This window comes from Tachypleus tridentatus, chromosome 9 (genome assembly GCF_004210375.1).
Source record: "Tachypleus tridentatus isolate NWPU-2018 chromosome 9, ASM421037v1, whole genome shotgun sequence".
NCBI lineage: Eukaryota > Metazoa > Arthropoda > Merostomata > Xiphosura > Limulidae > Tachypleus > Tachypleus tridentatus.
This window is the reverse complement of record NC_134833.1, coordinates 127,805,003-127,822,238: the sequence shown is the minus strand read 5'-3', so window position 1 is coordinate 127,822,238 and position 17,236 is coordinate 127,805,003. Positions and strand designations below refer to the sequence as shown.

The 17,236-nt window shown below is 34.6% G+C and overlaps 1 protein-coding gene across 4 annotated transcripts in view; it reads right to left on the bottom strand.

The window, feature by feature from the left end:
* Positions 1-17,236, bottom strand: part of LOC143226331 (uncharacterized) — a 64,832-nt gene that overhangs the window by 40,997 nt on the left and 6,599 nt on the right. The window contains exon 1 of one of the 4 annotated variants that reach the window (XM_076457153.1): positions 8,512-8,586. The exons of 1 other annotated variant lie outside the window; for it this stretch is intronic. Coding sequence is in view for 1 of the 3 variants with exons in the window: in XM_076457149.1 (XP_076313264.1) it covers positions 7,968-8,006 (39 nt within the window). In the remaining 2 variants the exon portion in view is untranslated. Of the gene's footprint in view, positions 1-3,527; positions 3,614-7,967; positions 8,267-8,511; positions 8,587-17,236 lie in introns of those variants that run through there. 2 more of the 4 variants (XM_076457149.1, XM_076457154.1) reach the window with 2 other exon arrangements.

Sequence of the window (17,236 nt, the reverse complement as noted above, 5' to 3'; positions counted from 1 at the left end):
ACATGAAATATTTTGCGAAAGCGTTTCATTTATGAATATATTTTTTTAAATTGAAAAAACGCTCACGAATTACTCCTCAACCCAATATATAGCTTATGTTCCTTTAAGTATTGTGACACATTTGAAGTGGGAGGAGGAACATACATCATGTTAAGTGGAAGCTGTGATTCAAGTACAAAAGTCAGTGAGTATGGCAAAAACAAACAGTTAACATTTGCTCTACATACCATCATGATATACTTGAGTTAATTTGGTTAGAAATCGCGAACTTTCAGAGTACAAACTTAGCTGTGGTGATAATCTGTTTAGATAAACCATCAGAATGAGAATGTTTTAGTAGTTTTGTTCGCTACACCAAACACGTTACAAAACTTGTTGAAGTTAGATTCCTTGACCTTTGTGAAGTTAGATTCCTTGACCTTTGTGAATCTATTCATATGTCTGATAATATACTATTCATTTTTCAGCTTATTTATAAGTGGTAGTCTTTGCTGAAATATTGAACAGTGAATTAACATTTATTTTAACATGCTCAGTACCCTTCTGTACTATTAACACTTGCTTTAGTTTTCAGTGCGAACAATTCCAACAATAAGTTAAGTTTCACTTAAAACCCATTTCATCAATTGAAACGCGTATTCACTGTCTTCATCTGGAATATTTATTTCTCTCAATCAAAGCAGATATCTGTTTCGCTGTCAGGGAGAAGCTAGCCACAAAATGTTCATAACATAACACAAAACCTAGAAGTTTTCAGGCTTAGCTGCAGTAACATGCTATGGTTAGTTCGCGTAACCAAAGAAACGCATAGACACATAAATGCACTTTCCTATTTAAATTTCAAGAATACCTTTCTCGGTTGCTGAAAATACATTCTTGCATTGTCTACAAGAGACTGTAACGTGAACCTAACACAAGAATATTAGCTAAACAGATGTGATATTTTTCCCATTGCACCCCTCCGTCAGCTTCCTGAATGAGATATATTCATTAAATAGGTTAAATGGCATGGAAATAAGTTTATAGGAACCACCTTTTGTGATAAAACCAGTTTTAATTCTATATATGCAAAAACGGCTCGTTTGCGTTGAGAAAATATTTTACATAGAAGAGCGAACAACGTTTCGACCTTCTTCGGTCATCGTCAGGTTCACAAAGAAAGAAAGAGGTAACTGACCGGAAGCTGACCACATGTTTGAAAGGGGTTGTGTAACTGAGTGTCGGAATGTAGAGGGCGGTGTTAGATGTTTGAATATATAATTTTATTTATTTTATTATATTAATATAGGTATAAAGGCGTTCCTTTATATTGGTTTATTTTGGGTTTAAGTTGTTGTATAGGTAAGGCTTCTTTAATTTTGCGTTTGTTTATGTTTGTTTCTTTATTTAGTATTTGAGTGTTTTTTATGGTCATGTTGTGTTTATTTGACTTGCAGTGTTCGAAAACGTGTGAAGGTGACTTTTTATGTTCTTTAAATCTGGTTTCCATTTTTTTACTTGTTTCTCCAATATAGAAGTCGTGGCAGTTATCACATTGTATTTTATATATAATGTTGGTGTGGTGTTTGTCAGTGTAGTTTTTACATAGTATAGACCTCAGTTTTGTGCCTGGTTTTTGAATAAATTTGGTAATACCGCCCTCTACATTCCGACACTCAGTTACACAACCCCTTTCAAACATGTGGTCAGCTTCCGGTCAGTTACCTTTTTCTTTGTGAACCTGACGATGACCGAAGAAGGTCGAAACGTTGTTCGCTCTTCTATGTAAAATATTTTCTCAACCCAAACGAGCCGTTTTTGCATATATATTTCTCTACAAGTGGGTTTTCTCGACATCACAGTTTTAGTTCTATTCTTTTCATTTAATTAAACGTGCTAGTAACTAGGTTCAGCATGTTGAGACAATGGGTGTCTTTTAGTGTATCCAGTCATTAACATGTTTGTAAAACAACAACATTCGTACATATGACTATGTCTGTACACCCAAAGTCCACTTAGAATATTGAATCCCTCTTTTTCTTCCTTACAATCATTACTGTAGGTGTGGAGGTAACCCCTGAAGGCTGTATAACACTGGGTTTTCAAGGGAACTGCACTACACTTAATGTAACAGTAGCAGAGGAAGCACTGTAACAATAAATTATATCTATAACTTTGATCCAGGAGTAATTATCATTAAAGTAACAGTTTGTTTGTTTGTTTTGGAATTTCGCACAAAGCAACTCGAGGGCTATCTGTGCTAGCCGTCCCTAATTTAGCAGTGTAAGACTAGAGGGAAGGCAGCTAGTCATCACCACCCACCGCCAACTCTTGGGCTAGTCTTTTACCAACGAATAATGGGATTGACTGTCACTTTATAACGCCCCCACGGCTGGGAGGGCGAGCATGTTTGGCGCGACTCGGGCGCGAACCCGCGACCCTCGGATTACGAAGCGCACGCCTTAACGCGCTAGGCCATGCCAGAAAATCACACTCTTGTCCACTAGTGGCACAACAGAATATCTGCGGACTTACAACGATAGAAACGATTGTTTCTTTGTTTGTTTGCTTTGAATTTCGCGCAAAGCTACTCGAGGGCCATCTGCGTTAGCCGTCCCTAATTTAGCAGTGTAAGACTAGAGGGAAAGCAGCTAGTCATCATCACCCACCGCCAACTCTTAGGCTACTCTTTTACCAACGAATAATAGGATTAACCGCACATTGTAACGCCCCCACAGCTGAAAGGGTGAGCATGTTTGGTGCGACGGAGATTCGGACCCGCGACCCTCAAATTACGAGTCGAACGCCTTAACCCACCTGGCCATACCGGGCCCGCTAGAAACGAAGTTTTTATACTGGTGATGGGCAGAACACAGATAGCCCATTGTTTTATGTTATGCTTTCTTTGAAAGAAACAAACAAATATTATACACTGATACAGAAGTAGTTATCAATAAGTTGATGCTAGATTCTATTTTAATATTTTAATTCAGAAAGAACTATTAAAAAGCTAACAGTAAAATAATTTCTGTTGATTGGTTTCATTAGTTTCTGTCACTAAGCAAAGGCTAAATTATTTTTGGTTATCTTTATTGAAAAGTATTTCTATGTGGATTGAACCTATACATTGTGCTAATAGTAGAAAAACTGTCAGTAAGTTATGTACAGATTATATATTTACATTCTAATAAATAATTCACCTACTGTTATGACCCCAAATGTCCTACTTTCTCAATAACTCTCTCCAGGCCAGGAGGTCAAGGCATTCGACTCGTAAACTGGTGATGGCAGGTTCGAAACTCTGTCACGTTAAAGATGCTTGGCATTTCACATTTATATTACTGCTAACCGGGTTTTGATGCAAATACATTAGGTAATATGTTACCAATTTTTTAAATATTAATTAATTTATTACGCACGTCTTTTATTACGTGGAATCAAATGCTTTAGTAAAGCCAATCAACAAATGCAAACTAACCTTTTCTCTTTGATAAATATTCAGTTACAGGATATTTTAAAGTACAACTATGATCACTGGTGTTTCGTACCTTTTTTTCATAACAGGCTTTCACTCCTTTTCTTGGTCTAGGGATTTACAACGCTAAAATCAAGGATTCGATTCCTCTCGGTGAACTCAGCAGATAGCCCGTTGTGGCTTTCCTATAAGAAAACACATACACACACGCACTCCTTTTCTTGAAGTTTTGTATTCATTTATGTTCTCCTACTTAACCCTGATTTAACACTGAAAAAATCCACACTACTTTGAAGTAAAATTTATCTGCAGTATGAAATTTCCATCTTTCTCATATAACGTGCAAATAATTACTACGACTTGCTGAGTAGGGAATTGTCTACAGTTTAAAATCGAATTAAAGCGATCACCGAACACGAGAAATCGTCTCACATGTTAACTTCAACATCTTATATGTAATTCCTTTACAACCTGGAGCTTTGTTGTGTAATGGGAAATAATTGCTTTGCCACACTGCTTAGGGAATCGTACTCTGTTTAGAAACAAATTAAAGAGATCACCGAACACTTTGTGAAGTCGTATCTCTTGTTAACTTTAACATTCTCAGCGTTTGTTTTGGTTGGTAAATCTTTTGTAAGCTATTGAATCTTTTGTTTTGTTCTTTTATCTAAGCATTGTTTATTACTTCCTAAACAAATAGATTTTGTTATTGATATATAAACAAATTAGATGCGTCATTGGTGATTATGAAGAATGCCTGAAAATACTGAAGTCAACCTAACCTTAATATAATATTCCGCTCATTTTGTTTACCAGATAATCTCTTTACATTTCCTCAAAACCTGTTGGAAAAGTGTTAATAATTCTGATTGAGCTTTGCACATAGTATAATAGTTATAAATAGCTGATGTTGTTTAAATATATGTCTAAATATTTTTGAATTTATCATTACATAACTCTCATTCTTCATTCGCTTTTCTCTGTACTCTTTGGGATTTTACTGGATCATTATGCGAAACAACTTATAAGTAACTAATAACTCAATTGTACTGTGTCTATTTTAACTTATATAGCCGAAATAGAGAGCTATTAAGTTATAATTCTATTACAAATTATTATTGTTCAGACGTTTTTTAGAATAATATGAAACGCTATAAATAGCAGTGATTGTAAAACAAACTTCAACTAAGTATGAAAGAAACAACTTGGTTGTTTTAATGTCTGACAACTTCTTTTCACCTATAGACTGAACTTATTAAAATATAAGAAATGAAGCAACGTGAATTCAAAGGAAGGGGTATTTATTACCAAACACACTAAACTAGTTCGATCAACTTAATAAATTCTTTGATAGATTGTTTAGGCAGAGTATTCATGATGAAACTTTGTAGGCTCCCCGCTAGTACAGCGGTATGTCTCCGGATTTACAACGCTAAAATCAGGGGTTCAATTCCTCTCGGTGGGCTCAGCAGATAGCCCGATGTGACTTTGCTATAAGATAAAACACACAAGAAAAAACAGAAACTTTGTAGAGTGGACGGCAACTGACTGTTGTGGAGACACAAGTGTAGAGAACAACGTTTCGAAAGTCTTCTGCCTGAACAATCTATCAAAAAATACTTAAAGAGCTGTTATGGACCAGCCTTTATCAAGAAGATCAACTACTACAATAAGAACTGAAGAAACTGTAAGCAACTCAAATCATATTTAGAACCTGAAATGTATTTTCACAGGCTTGATGAATATGAATTTGTTGATTTTATGTTTCAACCCAGAATTTGAAACCAGACGATTTGTTAATAATTTGAAAGATGTCGTGGATACAATTTAATAAACAGGCATGTTTGAACAGTTTGTTTTACTATCTTGCCTTCAAATCAAGAAAGTAACAGAAATACATTATACCAATTATTTACAATATATATAATGTAGAGAAAATATATTTGAAAAAAAACACATCTAATTAAGTAATTTGATAAAATTAAATATATCAATGAATGGGATAAAACAAAACTGTCGTGTGATTATCCGTTGTGTAATCTTGTTTACAAATGTTATAGATTTTCGTTGAAGTATGAGAAGGATTCCTAAGAGAATAGACGGATGTCTTCTCATAAAACAATAACAATGTTTACAATTACTCGCCCATTTTCAAGAAAGATAAAAATCAAACATGAATATTATTACAATTGTGAATTCTGTTTATTACTAACTTATTTTAAGTGACATTAAAAATTTAAACATTCGTCTAGGAAAGTTAATTAAGAGCAGCACTTAAACAAAGATTTGTACTAGTAAAACACTCAATTGCTACAAACACACTCGTGTACTTTGTGAATGTTTTCACATTCAGTTTGTGGAGCAAGTCGGTATTTAAGAATATATAGCTAATATGGAAGAGTACCTTTATTGCAAAAACCAGACGTGGCCAGGTGGTTAGAGTGCTCAACAGGTTATCTGAAGGTCGCGGGTTTGAATCTCCGTCACACTAAACATGCTTACCCTTTAAGCTTTAGGGTCGTTATAATGAAGGGTCACTTCAACTATTCGTTGGTAAAAAAGTAGCTCAAGAGTCAGCGGTGAGCGACGATGATTACCTGTATTCCATCTAGCCTTATATTGCTAAATTAGAGCAGGCTAGAGCAGATATCCCTTGTATAACTTTTCGCGAAATTAAGAAAAACAACACAAATAAACCCTCGTTGTACATGTTTTAGATAGAAAAAAAAGATTATATTATGTGTATTAAACGTGTGGTATGTAATGCACACAGTCATCTGTTTGTACCATGCTTTTGCAAACTTCAACAGCTAAAAACCTCAAAATTAAATCACCCATAAACATCTAAGTACGTTTCCCTAAGTTCTTCTTTCTTTGTAGAGATCAAGGAATGTGTCTTGCTAAGGTTTACTTTAAAAAGTGGTCAAATACGGTGTGGTTGTGCATCTCGTAAACAGAATCCAGTGTAACTAAGAGGTAGATTTCTATAAATATGGCAGACACAAAGATATTTGCCGCTAAATGCTTTTCTCCAGAAAACTTAGGAACTTGCATATATTGAACCTGGTTATCGTAACAACTGTTGACCAAAGGTTAAAACTATTTTTGTCCCAGCTTTTACCAGTCATCTCACGACACTTGTTAGAATATGTATTCAGTCCCCCGCTAGTACAGCGGTAATTCTAAGGATTTACAACACTAAAATCAGGGGCTCGATTCCCCTCGGTGGACTTAGAAGATAGTCCGATGTGGCTTTGCTCTAAGAAAACACACACGCACACACAGTATGCATTCTGAGTAAATAAAAAACATTATTTTAGAATATTTAGTTCTATTGTTATGTATTTTATGCATCATACGGTTCTACAAAAGTATGCAAACGGCGAGGCTAGTATTGTACCGAAATATTTTTTTTTTACAAAAAAGCAAACACTATATCTTCAGGACATCATATTAAAAAACGTATCTGTATACATGAATTTAAAATAAATAAATAAGGAAGTGTTTATGTAACATTTCATAGTTTTCTTATTTATTCAACCCTTGATTTGAGATAGGATACTAAATGAAACTGTATTGAAAATGTGTATAAGTTTTTCTTATAAAAATCTGCATCTATATATTACTCTGTTAAGGCTGAAGAATTAACTTCTTCATGTGGGTGGTTAGCGCATGTCGACAAAGAAAAAAACTTACGTCATCAATATTTAATATTGTTCATGAATATGTCTCTTTTAATGTGGTTAAGTCCAACTGATAGCAGGAGGCTATTGAAAAATTCATGAGTCGAGTAGGTGGGATTTTAAAGAAACATTATTCTGGGATTACTAATTACACAATAATTAACATATCGTCTTGATCAGTATCGAGTAAACTCTTTTCGTATGTCACTTATGTAACAACGCCTTTTGAAAACTTCAGAAAATAGCCATCTATAACCTGCTGAACAGAGGAGAAGTCTTTAATCTGATGTATCGAATGGCATGCTATATCTCCATATTTATGACATTTCTTTCATGCTCCGTCTCATCAGAGAATACTAATGTATAAATATTAACTACCTTATGCTAACAGCTAAAAGCACTAACCCTTGTTTAAGGTTATGAAAACTTTTCGTCTTAATATTTACATAAATAACTTTAGGCTACACTGTTTTTCCTCCTCATAGTTTTATGCAAGGAAATAATTTCTTTTCTCTATAGACTGAAATATTTCAAGAAATAGCTTTTCAGAGCTGTCACAAGTTCAAAGATCTATATTTAGCAAAGTTCATGCCGAATATTTACTAGCTTGTGGCGACTGCGTGTACACCATTGTCGAATATTAACATCAACTCCGTCCGATTTTTACTATTTACATTTGAGAGGGCAGTTTTATAGTTAGGGTGGTGTTATAATAGTTAGTATTTATTTTATGTTTATTTATATGGTGATATTTGATCCTATATTGAAGCATGGCTTTATTAAGTTATTTCCATTGTGACGGTGCTCAGAGGTAAGTTAATATTACTTACCTGACATTTATGAAGGAAGGTAGAATAGTTATTTGTCATAGCTAACGTGCAGTTGCTTATGTACTCTCGTGTTCAGGGACGACCTGAGAAACTGTTTCTGTGTTAGGATTTGAACCTGTGAATTTTGCATGGAAGCGTGGTGAGTTATCTTTTCGACAACGGTATTCGCCATTAATCCAATTTGGTAAAAGTCTTTGTAAACATAGTTTTTTCTTCTAACGATCCCCCGCTGGGACAGTTGTAAGTCTTCGGATTTACAACGGTAAAATCAGGAGTTCGATTCACTTTGGTGGACTTAGCAGATAGCCCGAGGTGGCTTTGCTGTAAGAAACACACACACTTCTTCTAACGTTAAAACCCTTATTTATATTACTTACTCATGAAATGTGTAGTGGTTGTTGTCGTTGGAAACACCCTGGTCCTTTGAACAAAACAAAACAGTTAAGCCAGTTTAATTTTATATCAATGATTTTACTTTTTCATTATAAGGCTACGTTTAAGATTTAAGTTAACAGATATAAAACACGTATATTTATCGACTTACTTACGGGTTGTCTGCAACCATTTCTGTTTCCTTTCAATAGTAAGCACAAAGGTTTATAATGCTAAAAATAGATGTTCAACATTCTCACTAAACATAGCATAGACAGCTTATTGCGTAGCTTTGCACTGAAAGGTAAACAATGTTTTGATTTGCTGATAAGAATATAAAGAAACACGCCCTGTGGTACACCGGTGTATCTTTCGACTTACAATATATTAGAAATCGGGTTTCGATGCCCTTTTAGGGCAGAGCAGAAATAGCCCATTATGTAGCTTTGTGCTTAATTACAAATAAAACAAAGAAACAATTGAATGCTTTCTAGTAAGTGCATTCTACAGGGTGTTCGGAAAGTCACCGTGAAGTTTTATAATAATATTTTATTCGGTCTATTTCAAGCCAGCAGCTGATAGCAGTGTTTAGAAACAAAATAAGAAGAATCCAGGCCTGTATTGATGCCAACAGGGATCACTTTCAACATTGTTTATAATTGTCATTCATATTTACCTCCTGTATTCTATATTGAAACATGTCTGTTAATAAATATATAAGTGCACAGTGACTTTCCGAACACCTTGTACATTGTTTGATAAAGTGATAGCGTTTGTATACTAGAAAAATAAACGTAAGAGGTCGTTCGTTTTGATATATTTTGTTTAAGTTACACCATTTATATACTAAACATTGAAAACTATCATAAATAGCTATTTTGACGCTTTTTTCTGTGACCAAAAGGTTCCGTTAATAACAAAATAAAACGGCTAGACTAAAAAAGATAGGATGAAACACTTGATTTTGAGTCTGGATGGTCCAATGATTTGCTCTACTGAGTATCTGAGTTAAAAGTTATTTAGGGACTGAATTACAGTTGTAGTCTATTATTGCGTACCTTTTGACCTGGTGGAGAACTACGTCAGTCACCAGGATGAAATCACAAGCATAATCAGACAACAATTAATGTGTTACATCTTCGTTGCTTGCAGAGTAATGAAATAGCAACTTCATTCAGAAGTGCCAACAGTCGTAAATTCGCTTTCAGATGTTGCTTCACAGAATCATCCCAAGTAGTAAAATCTGGTGAAGGATCCATGGTTCATGGATCTTCTATGGTGATCTCCTCCAATAGAAAACAAAAGTGATTATCTCAATGGTTCATTCAGTCCCGTGAATAACCAAACAATTTAGTAGCTCCTATGACCACCTTTTATGCTAAAATAAATCATGAATACATACACTGATTTTTTTAAAAAGCATTTAAGGAGTTAGAAAATGCATGTTGATTCTACATATCAAACTTCTCTCTCCTTTTCATCCAGAACTTAAAAAAACTAAAATCAATTAAAATTTAAATCGTTAACCGTTCAATAAATCAAAATAACCTGTTATTTTCTCTATAGAAGCACTTATCTTACAGTGTTAAAAAAACAATAACTTTACATAAACACAAAGGACTGCACATTAAAACAAAACGTTTACGATAAATGAAAGTTAATGAATTAATTACCAGAGAAATTTCATCAAATAAAGATCCTCAATATTTAAAACCACAGCACGCACATAAAAAATAAGCTATACGTTAAAGGTTTCAAAGGAACTCATCAACAATATGTTACTGAGATGATACAAAATCGATCCCCTTAAGAAAGGAAGGCTTCACACAAAGTAAAATTAACCCTTCAGCAATAGTTCATACAAATTATAATGACTCTTCAACAAGAAAATGCAAACAAAAAATGAAACTATTCAAGAAAGAGACAAATATGATCAAATTAAAATTAAAAACAAAACTCTTCGCACAGTATATCACCAACATGGTAACATATAATGAAAACTTCAGAAACATACATAAAATAATATTATCGGTTTAAATATATAAAGCTGTAATCAACTGTAATGCTTACGTATATACAAATCACTTGTTTAAATATGCATTTGTACACTGTTTGAGAAGGATAAATAAATAAGTCAATTGGAACAGTTTACATGTTGTGCAAATTATCATGAAAAGAAGAATCGTTCACTGATGAATTATTGATATTCATGATGGTCTGGTGAAGGATATCTTGGGCCTTAATAAATACCTTTTGACTTTTACCCATATTATCACCTAATTCCCACACTTCTTCAAACTATGATGATATTTCTCTATTTTTCAACAGATTACACAGGTCTTAGAATTTAAACTTCACAAAAGTTGTTTTGATTTTAATAACGGATTTTCCTTACTCCACCAACGCAAATTTCGAAAATAATATTCATTTCTTTCTGTCATGTTAAACATTTTTTTAAAGTTAAAAAAAAGAAACACTCTTACCTTGGTCATATTATTTTGTTTATCACTATGAACATTTTTTATTATTATGTGTATTTCTAGAACGATCGATAGAACTCTCACGTCGCAACTGGTTTAGAGAAATCCACAGCCAGCAGTTAACAATATTTTAAGCATAATATTTTTCAATGAAAACGATCCGGTTATGTGAAAGTACATATATTTTGTTATGGAAAATTTGCACGTGATGAAGAGAAATGAATATCATTTGCGGATACAGAAATTACCGTAGAACACATAAAAATTTCAAAACAATAAAACCACCATAGGCCTGTGTTATATATCTCGTAATTATAGTACATGCTTCTTATTAGTAGATTATGTGAATGGACTGTTCTGGTGTTTAGATACTTTCTTCCTCGTAGGCAACTTTAGTTAGTTCCAAGAAAGTCCTTTGTGGGTGTAAGATGGGGTGATTAGCATGAAGGTGAAGACATAAGACAAGTTTCTTGGACTTTTTAATGCTGAAAGTTGAAGTGAATAATCGTAGCTTTTTTATTGTTATTGGATATCTCTCAGAACTTAGGTTCTATCTCTGGTTTTGATGGTTGAACAATGAGGAGGAAGATATTCCAAGTGAGCCCTATGGTGATACATTGATGGATGTTGTTTCCCAGATTTCCATCAGTGACCCTAAGACTTTATGGCAAGCACAATGGTGTCCTCAGGCAGATTTCTCATATCTAATACAACATCCAGTAATGCCCCTTAATCCACGGGCTATGTTGAGATGAAAACTAAATCAGAACCTGGTTTGAAAACGTAAGGCTAGATTAACCATTTCTATGTTTAGTGACATTTATACAACTTACGTGTGATTATGCATATATCACATGTAGACAAGATACCCTTAACATATTTGGATATCTCAATTCATTCAGACTTTTTTGGCTCTCATGCTTGACCACCATGTAGCTTTGTTGCTATAATGATGATTAGCAGTTGCCTAGCTACATTTCTTTCACAACTGGTCTAGCAAGCTCTAGTTACTGCATAATTAACCAAAACTACATCAACTATCATGCAGGCTCTCTGATCATAAAAATTAATTAACGCCAACATCTTGTTTCCCTTAATTAGTTCTTTTACATACGATTTAACCGAGTTAAAAACAACCACAAAGCAAACCACATGGGTGTTACTTGCCTCTGTTATTCTCATGTATTGTAATTATATCTTGTATTGAAATGTCAAAGATATAGAAAAAAAACCCAGCATTTTTCAAGAATATTTCAATCTGTAATCACAATCAAATAAAATATTTAGTATATTAAGTTTAACTTTTGCATTAACCTACTATTCTTTGTGAATTTCAACTCACACAAACAATCCAACTCAATTCACATTGAATGTTATTTGCTACTACTAGCAAGGCAGTAGGCCAAAATATGTTTTATTACTGCCATAACAAGAGTCTAAAACTGCTCGTATCTTTTTATATGAAAATTCATTATCTGATTAACATTTTAGCATCAGAACTGATGACTCTTCTTTAAATACCTCCATATCCAGAGAAGTATCTTCTCTTTCTACTTCTAGCTGACCTAAGATTATATGATGATGTATTTTCATCATCCTCTGACTCCTCAGGCTTCAGCCAATTACTCATAGTCAAATGACCATTCCAGCAGGAAGCTGGATAACCAGCTGCTCATAATTGTAGACGACCATCAATAGTATATCTTCACCTGAACAAATTACTGTCTGAATTAACACTACCTGTTTTCTGGACAAGAAACAGTTCTCCTCATACTTTGGCTCTACAGTTGCATTGCATATCATCAACAGACGCAGTATCATCGTCGGTAAATCACAGAAAATAACCTGTATATTCAGTGGTATTTTGATTCCCTCCTCATTGTATACTTGGGATGTGCTGTAAATTGTTTATGGATGTCTAGTCAGTAGCACTGTAAGGGCCCACCGCTAGTACAGCGGTAAGTCTACGGACTTACAACGCTAAAATCAGGGGTTCGATTCCCCTCGGTGGGCTCAGCAGATAGCCCGATGTGGCTTTGCTATAAGAAAACACACACAGCACTGTAAGGTTTTTCTGTGGAAGTTTAGTCCTCCTATTTTATAGCCAACTTCCAAGGTACATCCATTCCTAGAATTTCTCTGTCAGAATTTAGGTCTGCTATACCTGCTTCTGTGATTCATGTAACTCAATGTAGTTGGAGACATGCTTCTCTAGTTATATCTAGCCTTGATTAATTCAGTGTTAACTGGCCAGAGTTGTGGTTTTATTCAGAGTGCTTGATACCCAGCAGTGTCTACCTGTGTCCTGGCAGCTCCTACATCAATCAGGAATTTCATAACTTACCTTTATATAATGATAGGCCCATACTAAAATCCATCCAGCCCCGCCAGAACCAAGTTGAATATTACATTCTGTGGTTCAAGTTCTCTGGTTAACTTTCAGATGTCAGTGTTGAACCCTATTTAGGCCCTGTTAGATTTTCATGGAGGAAGTTGCAGCAACTACTGCTCATTTCTGGTGCAGTTAAGCAACACCTTTTTTTCTTTTACGTAGCAAGTTACCGACAGTTCATTCAATAGCTAAGATGTGTTTAGATTGACTCATGACACACATTTGTACAGAATGGTCTGGTCAAGAGACTTGTCTTCTTACGACTTCTAGAAGTTTTCATTTCGAGCATCTTCTTAATAGACAATGCCTCATTGAAGATGAAATGTCTATCTCTTCAATGGGGTACTATACATTTTTTATTAGTATTCCCTCTATGATAATATCCACCAAGATATCTCTAAAATTTGCAGAGACCATTGATGGGTAAGAATTCTTGAACAGCTGTTACAGATTGTCAATATGAGTACCCAAGTTTTTCAAGGACATTTTCTTTGAGCCTTGACATTTACTTGATGGATGATTTGATGTTCATCAAGCCAACGTCTCAGCACAGTTCAAAGCTGTGTTCCATTCTTGAAGTGGAGCCTCACTCAAGTGTGTGGTTGTGCTGATGGTTGAACCATTTAAACTCAAAGTCAAGTATTACATTTTTTGATCCTGAGACTATTTTTTTTACCAATAACCTGTCAGATAAAATGATCAAAGCCCTTATTTGCCATTCTTTTAAAAATCAGAGGTTCTATCTGCTTCATCATCCTCACAAATGCTTGTGAATTTGGAATAAGCAACACAACTTCAAACTCTTGGCTTATGTCAGATGGAGCCATTCTGACTATTGGGATGGTGTAGAAGCTTATGTATTCAAACTTCAATACCAGGACACTGGAAGTTTCTCATCAAATAGTTTAGCACGACTCCAGTCTCCTTTGTAGCCCTTGGTTGTCTTGGCAGTAGGCTTCCTTTCTCACCATCTTCACCTTTAGTATTTGCTGTTTTTCACCTACTAGCAAAACAGCTCCATTTGGTACATTCTTCTACCAATGCCATCCCTGATCAATCACTCCACCCCAATAGTTCGGACCCACCACATTATAAAACACTGTAATGCTCCCCAGCCATGCCAAGGTCAAACCTCAAGGGGAACACTTACTCAATTTATGTAGGTGTTCCAGACACCAACAATCCTTCATCCCTAGGGCTGCATCAGAGATTTTTGCCACATCTACTAAAGTCCAGTTTGTAAAAGAGAAGTTTGTTGGACATCCTGTTTTACAATTCTTTCATTATTTGTAAAATACCATTTCCTAGCAAAGTTTCAGCTCAGTGGTACAAATCATTGAACAGAAGACACTCGTTCAGAGGAAACAGACCTCAGCAATAGCGGTATCCATGGTCATAATACCAAAATTTATTTTTTCTTACCTACTTTGTTGTATTCTCAGATTGATTTGATTTCTCCAAGAATTACCTACAGGAAATGAAATTTCAAAAGAATTCATCACATATTGCAGAGAATTTCCTGCATATTTCTGTGTCTTTCATTGACTCTTTACAGCAAAGAAAAAAACTGGATATAAATTTGTAAAAAAAATACAAGCTTTATTCAAGACAAAAACAGAGTTTATTTAATACTTTAACAACTACTTGTGGACTCTATTTATAGTCTTTCACTAAGGTACTTATAACTTTATTACGCTAGAGTTGGAATCCAAAGCTGTGATAAATAAAATTTATGTCAATACACTTGTATATGTCTAAAGTATATGTTAAACAAATAATCTCAAAGAACCTTTGCAAAGCAATCAATGCAGTGTAACATTAAATCTCAGAAAGTTATCAAAACGCAATCTATATATATGAAATTTAGCCTATCTTAAACAAAGGAAAACAATTTGTACAAAGTTTTATCCCTAGGTGCACACATCATTCATGCGACGGAGTGATACACTTATATTAACAAGTTTTTAATATCCTTTAGTAATCACACAGATCATCATCAAAACAGACAACTGCTTCCATTCATAGAATCAATCATCCTACATTGAGCTTCGCTAACCACTGCATCCCATGAGTAACCAAAATGAAAAATACTTGGTATTTATCTTGACCTGTGTTATATACTAAGAATAGACCATGAAATATACCGTTATGACACGGCAACAATTGTCAATAGTAAATAACTGGAACTTCACAGATATGGATGGAGATTCCGCTTCTGATATCTGATTATAAGATAAGAAGTATTTCATTCTGCAAGTTAGCTATCTAGTTAGCTATCAAGAAATAACATGATGGACAAAGGTAGGTTTTACTGCTGCTGCACTAACTAGTTTAAATTAGTAGAACTTCAGCTGCTTCTAGTCACAAACCTGAGTGGACATTTGATTTCACATAATGTTACAACAGTACAACTTTATTGTACAACATTATTCACAGTAGCAGCATAGTAATACTTATTTCACGGGTAGGTGAACTCTAGTGTTTAATAACCTAGTTGTTTCATAAACAATCAAATTAATTAAATCTAGCTTTCGCAGCACTTGTCTTCTGAAAGATGAAATATGGCCTTTTGAGATTGTAAAATGCAGAACAAACATACAAAACCTGTGGCACTTGTATGAATACTTAATAGTATAGTTTCGCCTGCTGTAATACTGCTATAAATTACAATACTTCTGTGCACAATATGAAGTGCAGCTAGTGGTCGTTTAACCAAAATAAACCAATGTAAAATAACACCTTTATACCTATACTAATTAATAACCTAACATATAACTGCAACGCCCCCTACAATCCCTTATCCGTTTATGCTCTCGTCCCTAAGACATGTGCCTGGCAAAGGTCAGTTGTAAACTCCCTCTTTGTTAACTTGAACATGACCAAGGAAGGTTCTCTGCTTATCAATAATAGTGTTAATATCCATACCAGCCGTTTTGAAACACAAATAGATGATGAGATTTAGATCAAAGATTCTCACTGAATAGGGAACAAATTCAAATAGTTATTTTCTGGTTAAGCTGTGTTAATTGTTATGTTTTGTAAAGACATACTTCAGCGCACCATCCCTAGTGTGAAAGTTTGGCTAAACAAGATATCTAAACTGTTAAGCATATGTTTGAGAAACGTATGAATTATGGCCAGTATGATTGGAATAAACATCTAACATGCAACATGATGGCTTGTAGGCCAACAAAGGAAAAATGAGTTGCTCGAGTTTCAACGTGAAATATACTTCTCCATAGATGTAACATGTGGCCCTCTACCCAGAGCAGCTAGATACAGTGTTCACAGAAATATGTGAATTGTTTAATATAGCATATTAGTAGATTCACCCGACGTCAAAGATATGTTAGTACAAGGCAGTTTAGGAGGGAAAAGGTTTGAACCTGGAGAGTGAATATAGTTTTCATACGCGCCTCGAGTATAAAAGCAATATGGTTCTGTCTGGATTGTCTGATGTTTTATTTGACCTAAGACAACTCAGTCAGTCAAACTAAAGGGTTCCCCAGTGACACAGCAACAAGTCGACGGATTCGCACCACTAGAAACCGGGTTTCGATACAAGTGGTAGGCAGAGCACAGTTAGACCATTATATAACTTTATGTTTGTTTACAAACAATCAATCAATTCTAGATACTCATTGTGATGATTGGTTATTAATCATCGTCATGGTAATTATTTAAGTCTAACTAATTAATTATTTAAATTAATTTGTAATTTTCTGTATATAACTGGATTCTAACTGCTAATTAGTTTTAATCCTACGTTTTGACTACGAATCTGCTGCAGGATTTAGGGAAGTCCTGAAAAGGACTACTTTCTGTGTTGGACGTTTTGTCTGTCAGAGGTCGCTATGAAAACATACAGACGATGTGGAAACAAAATAAACGTGAAAATAGTACTTAGAAGAAACAACACGATGACACAACACACAAAACCATTTAAAGACCTAATAGTAAGGAGAAATGCCATTTACAGAATTTCCTACAAATGTGTATTTCGATACACTTAAGAAACAAAAGAC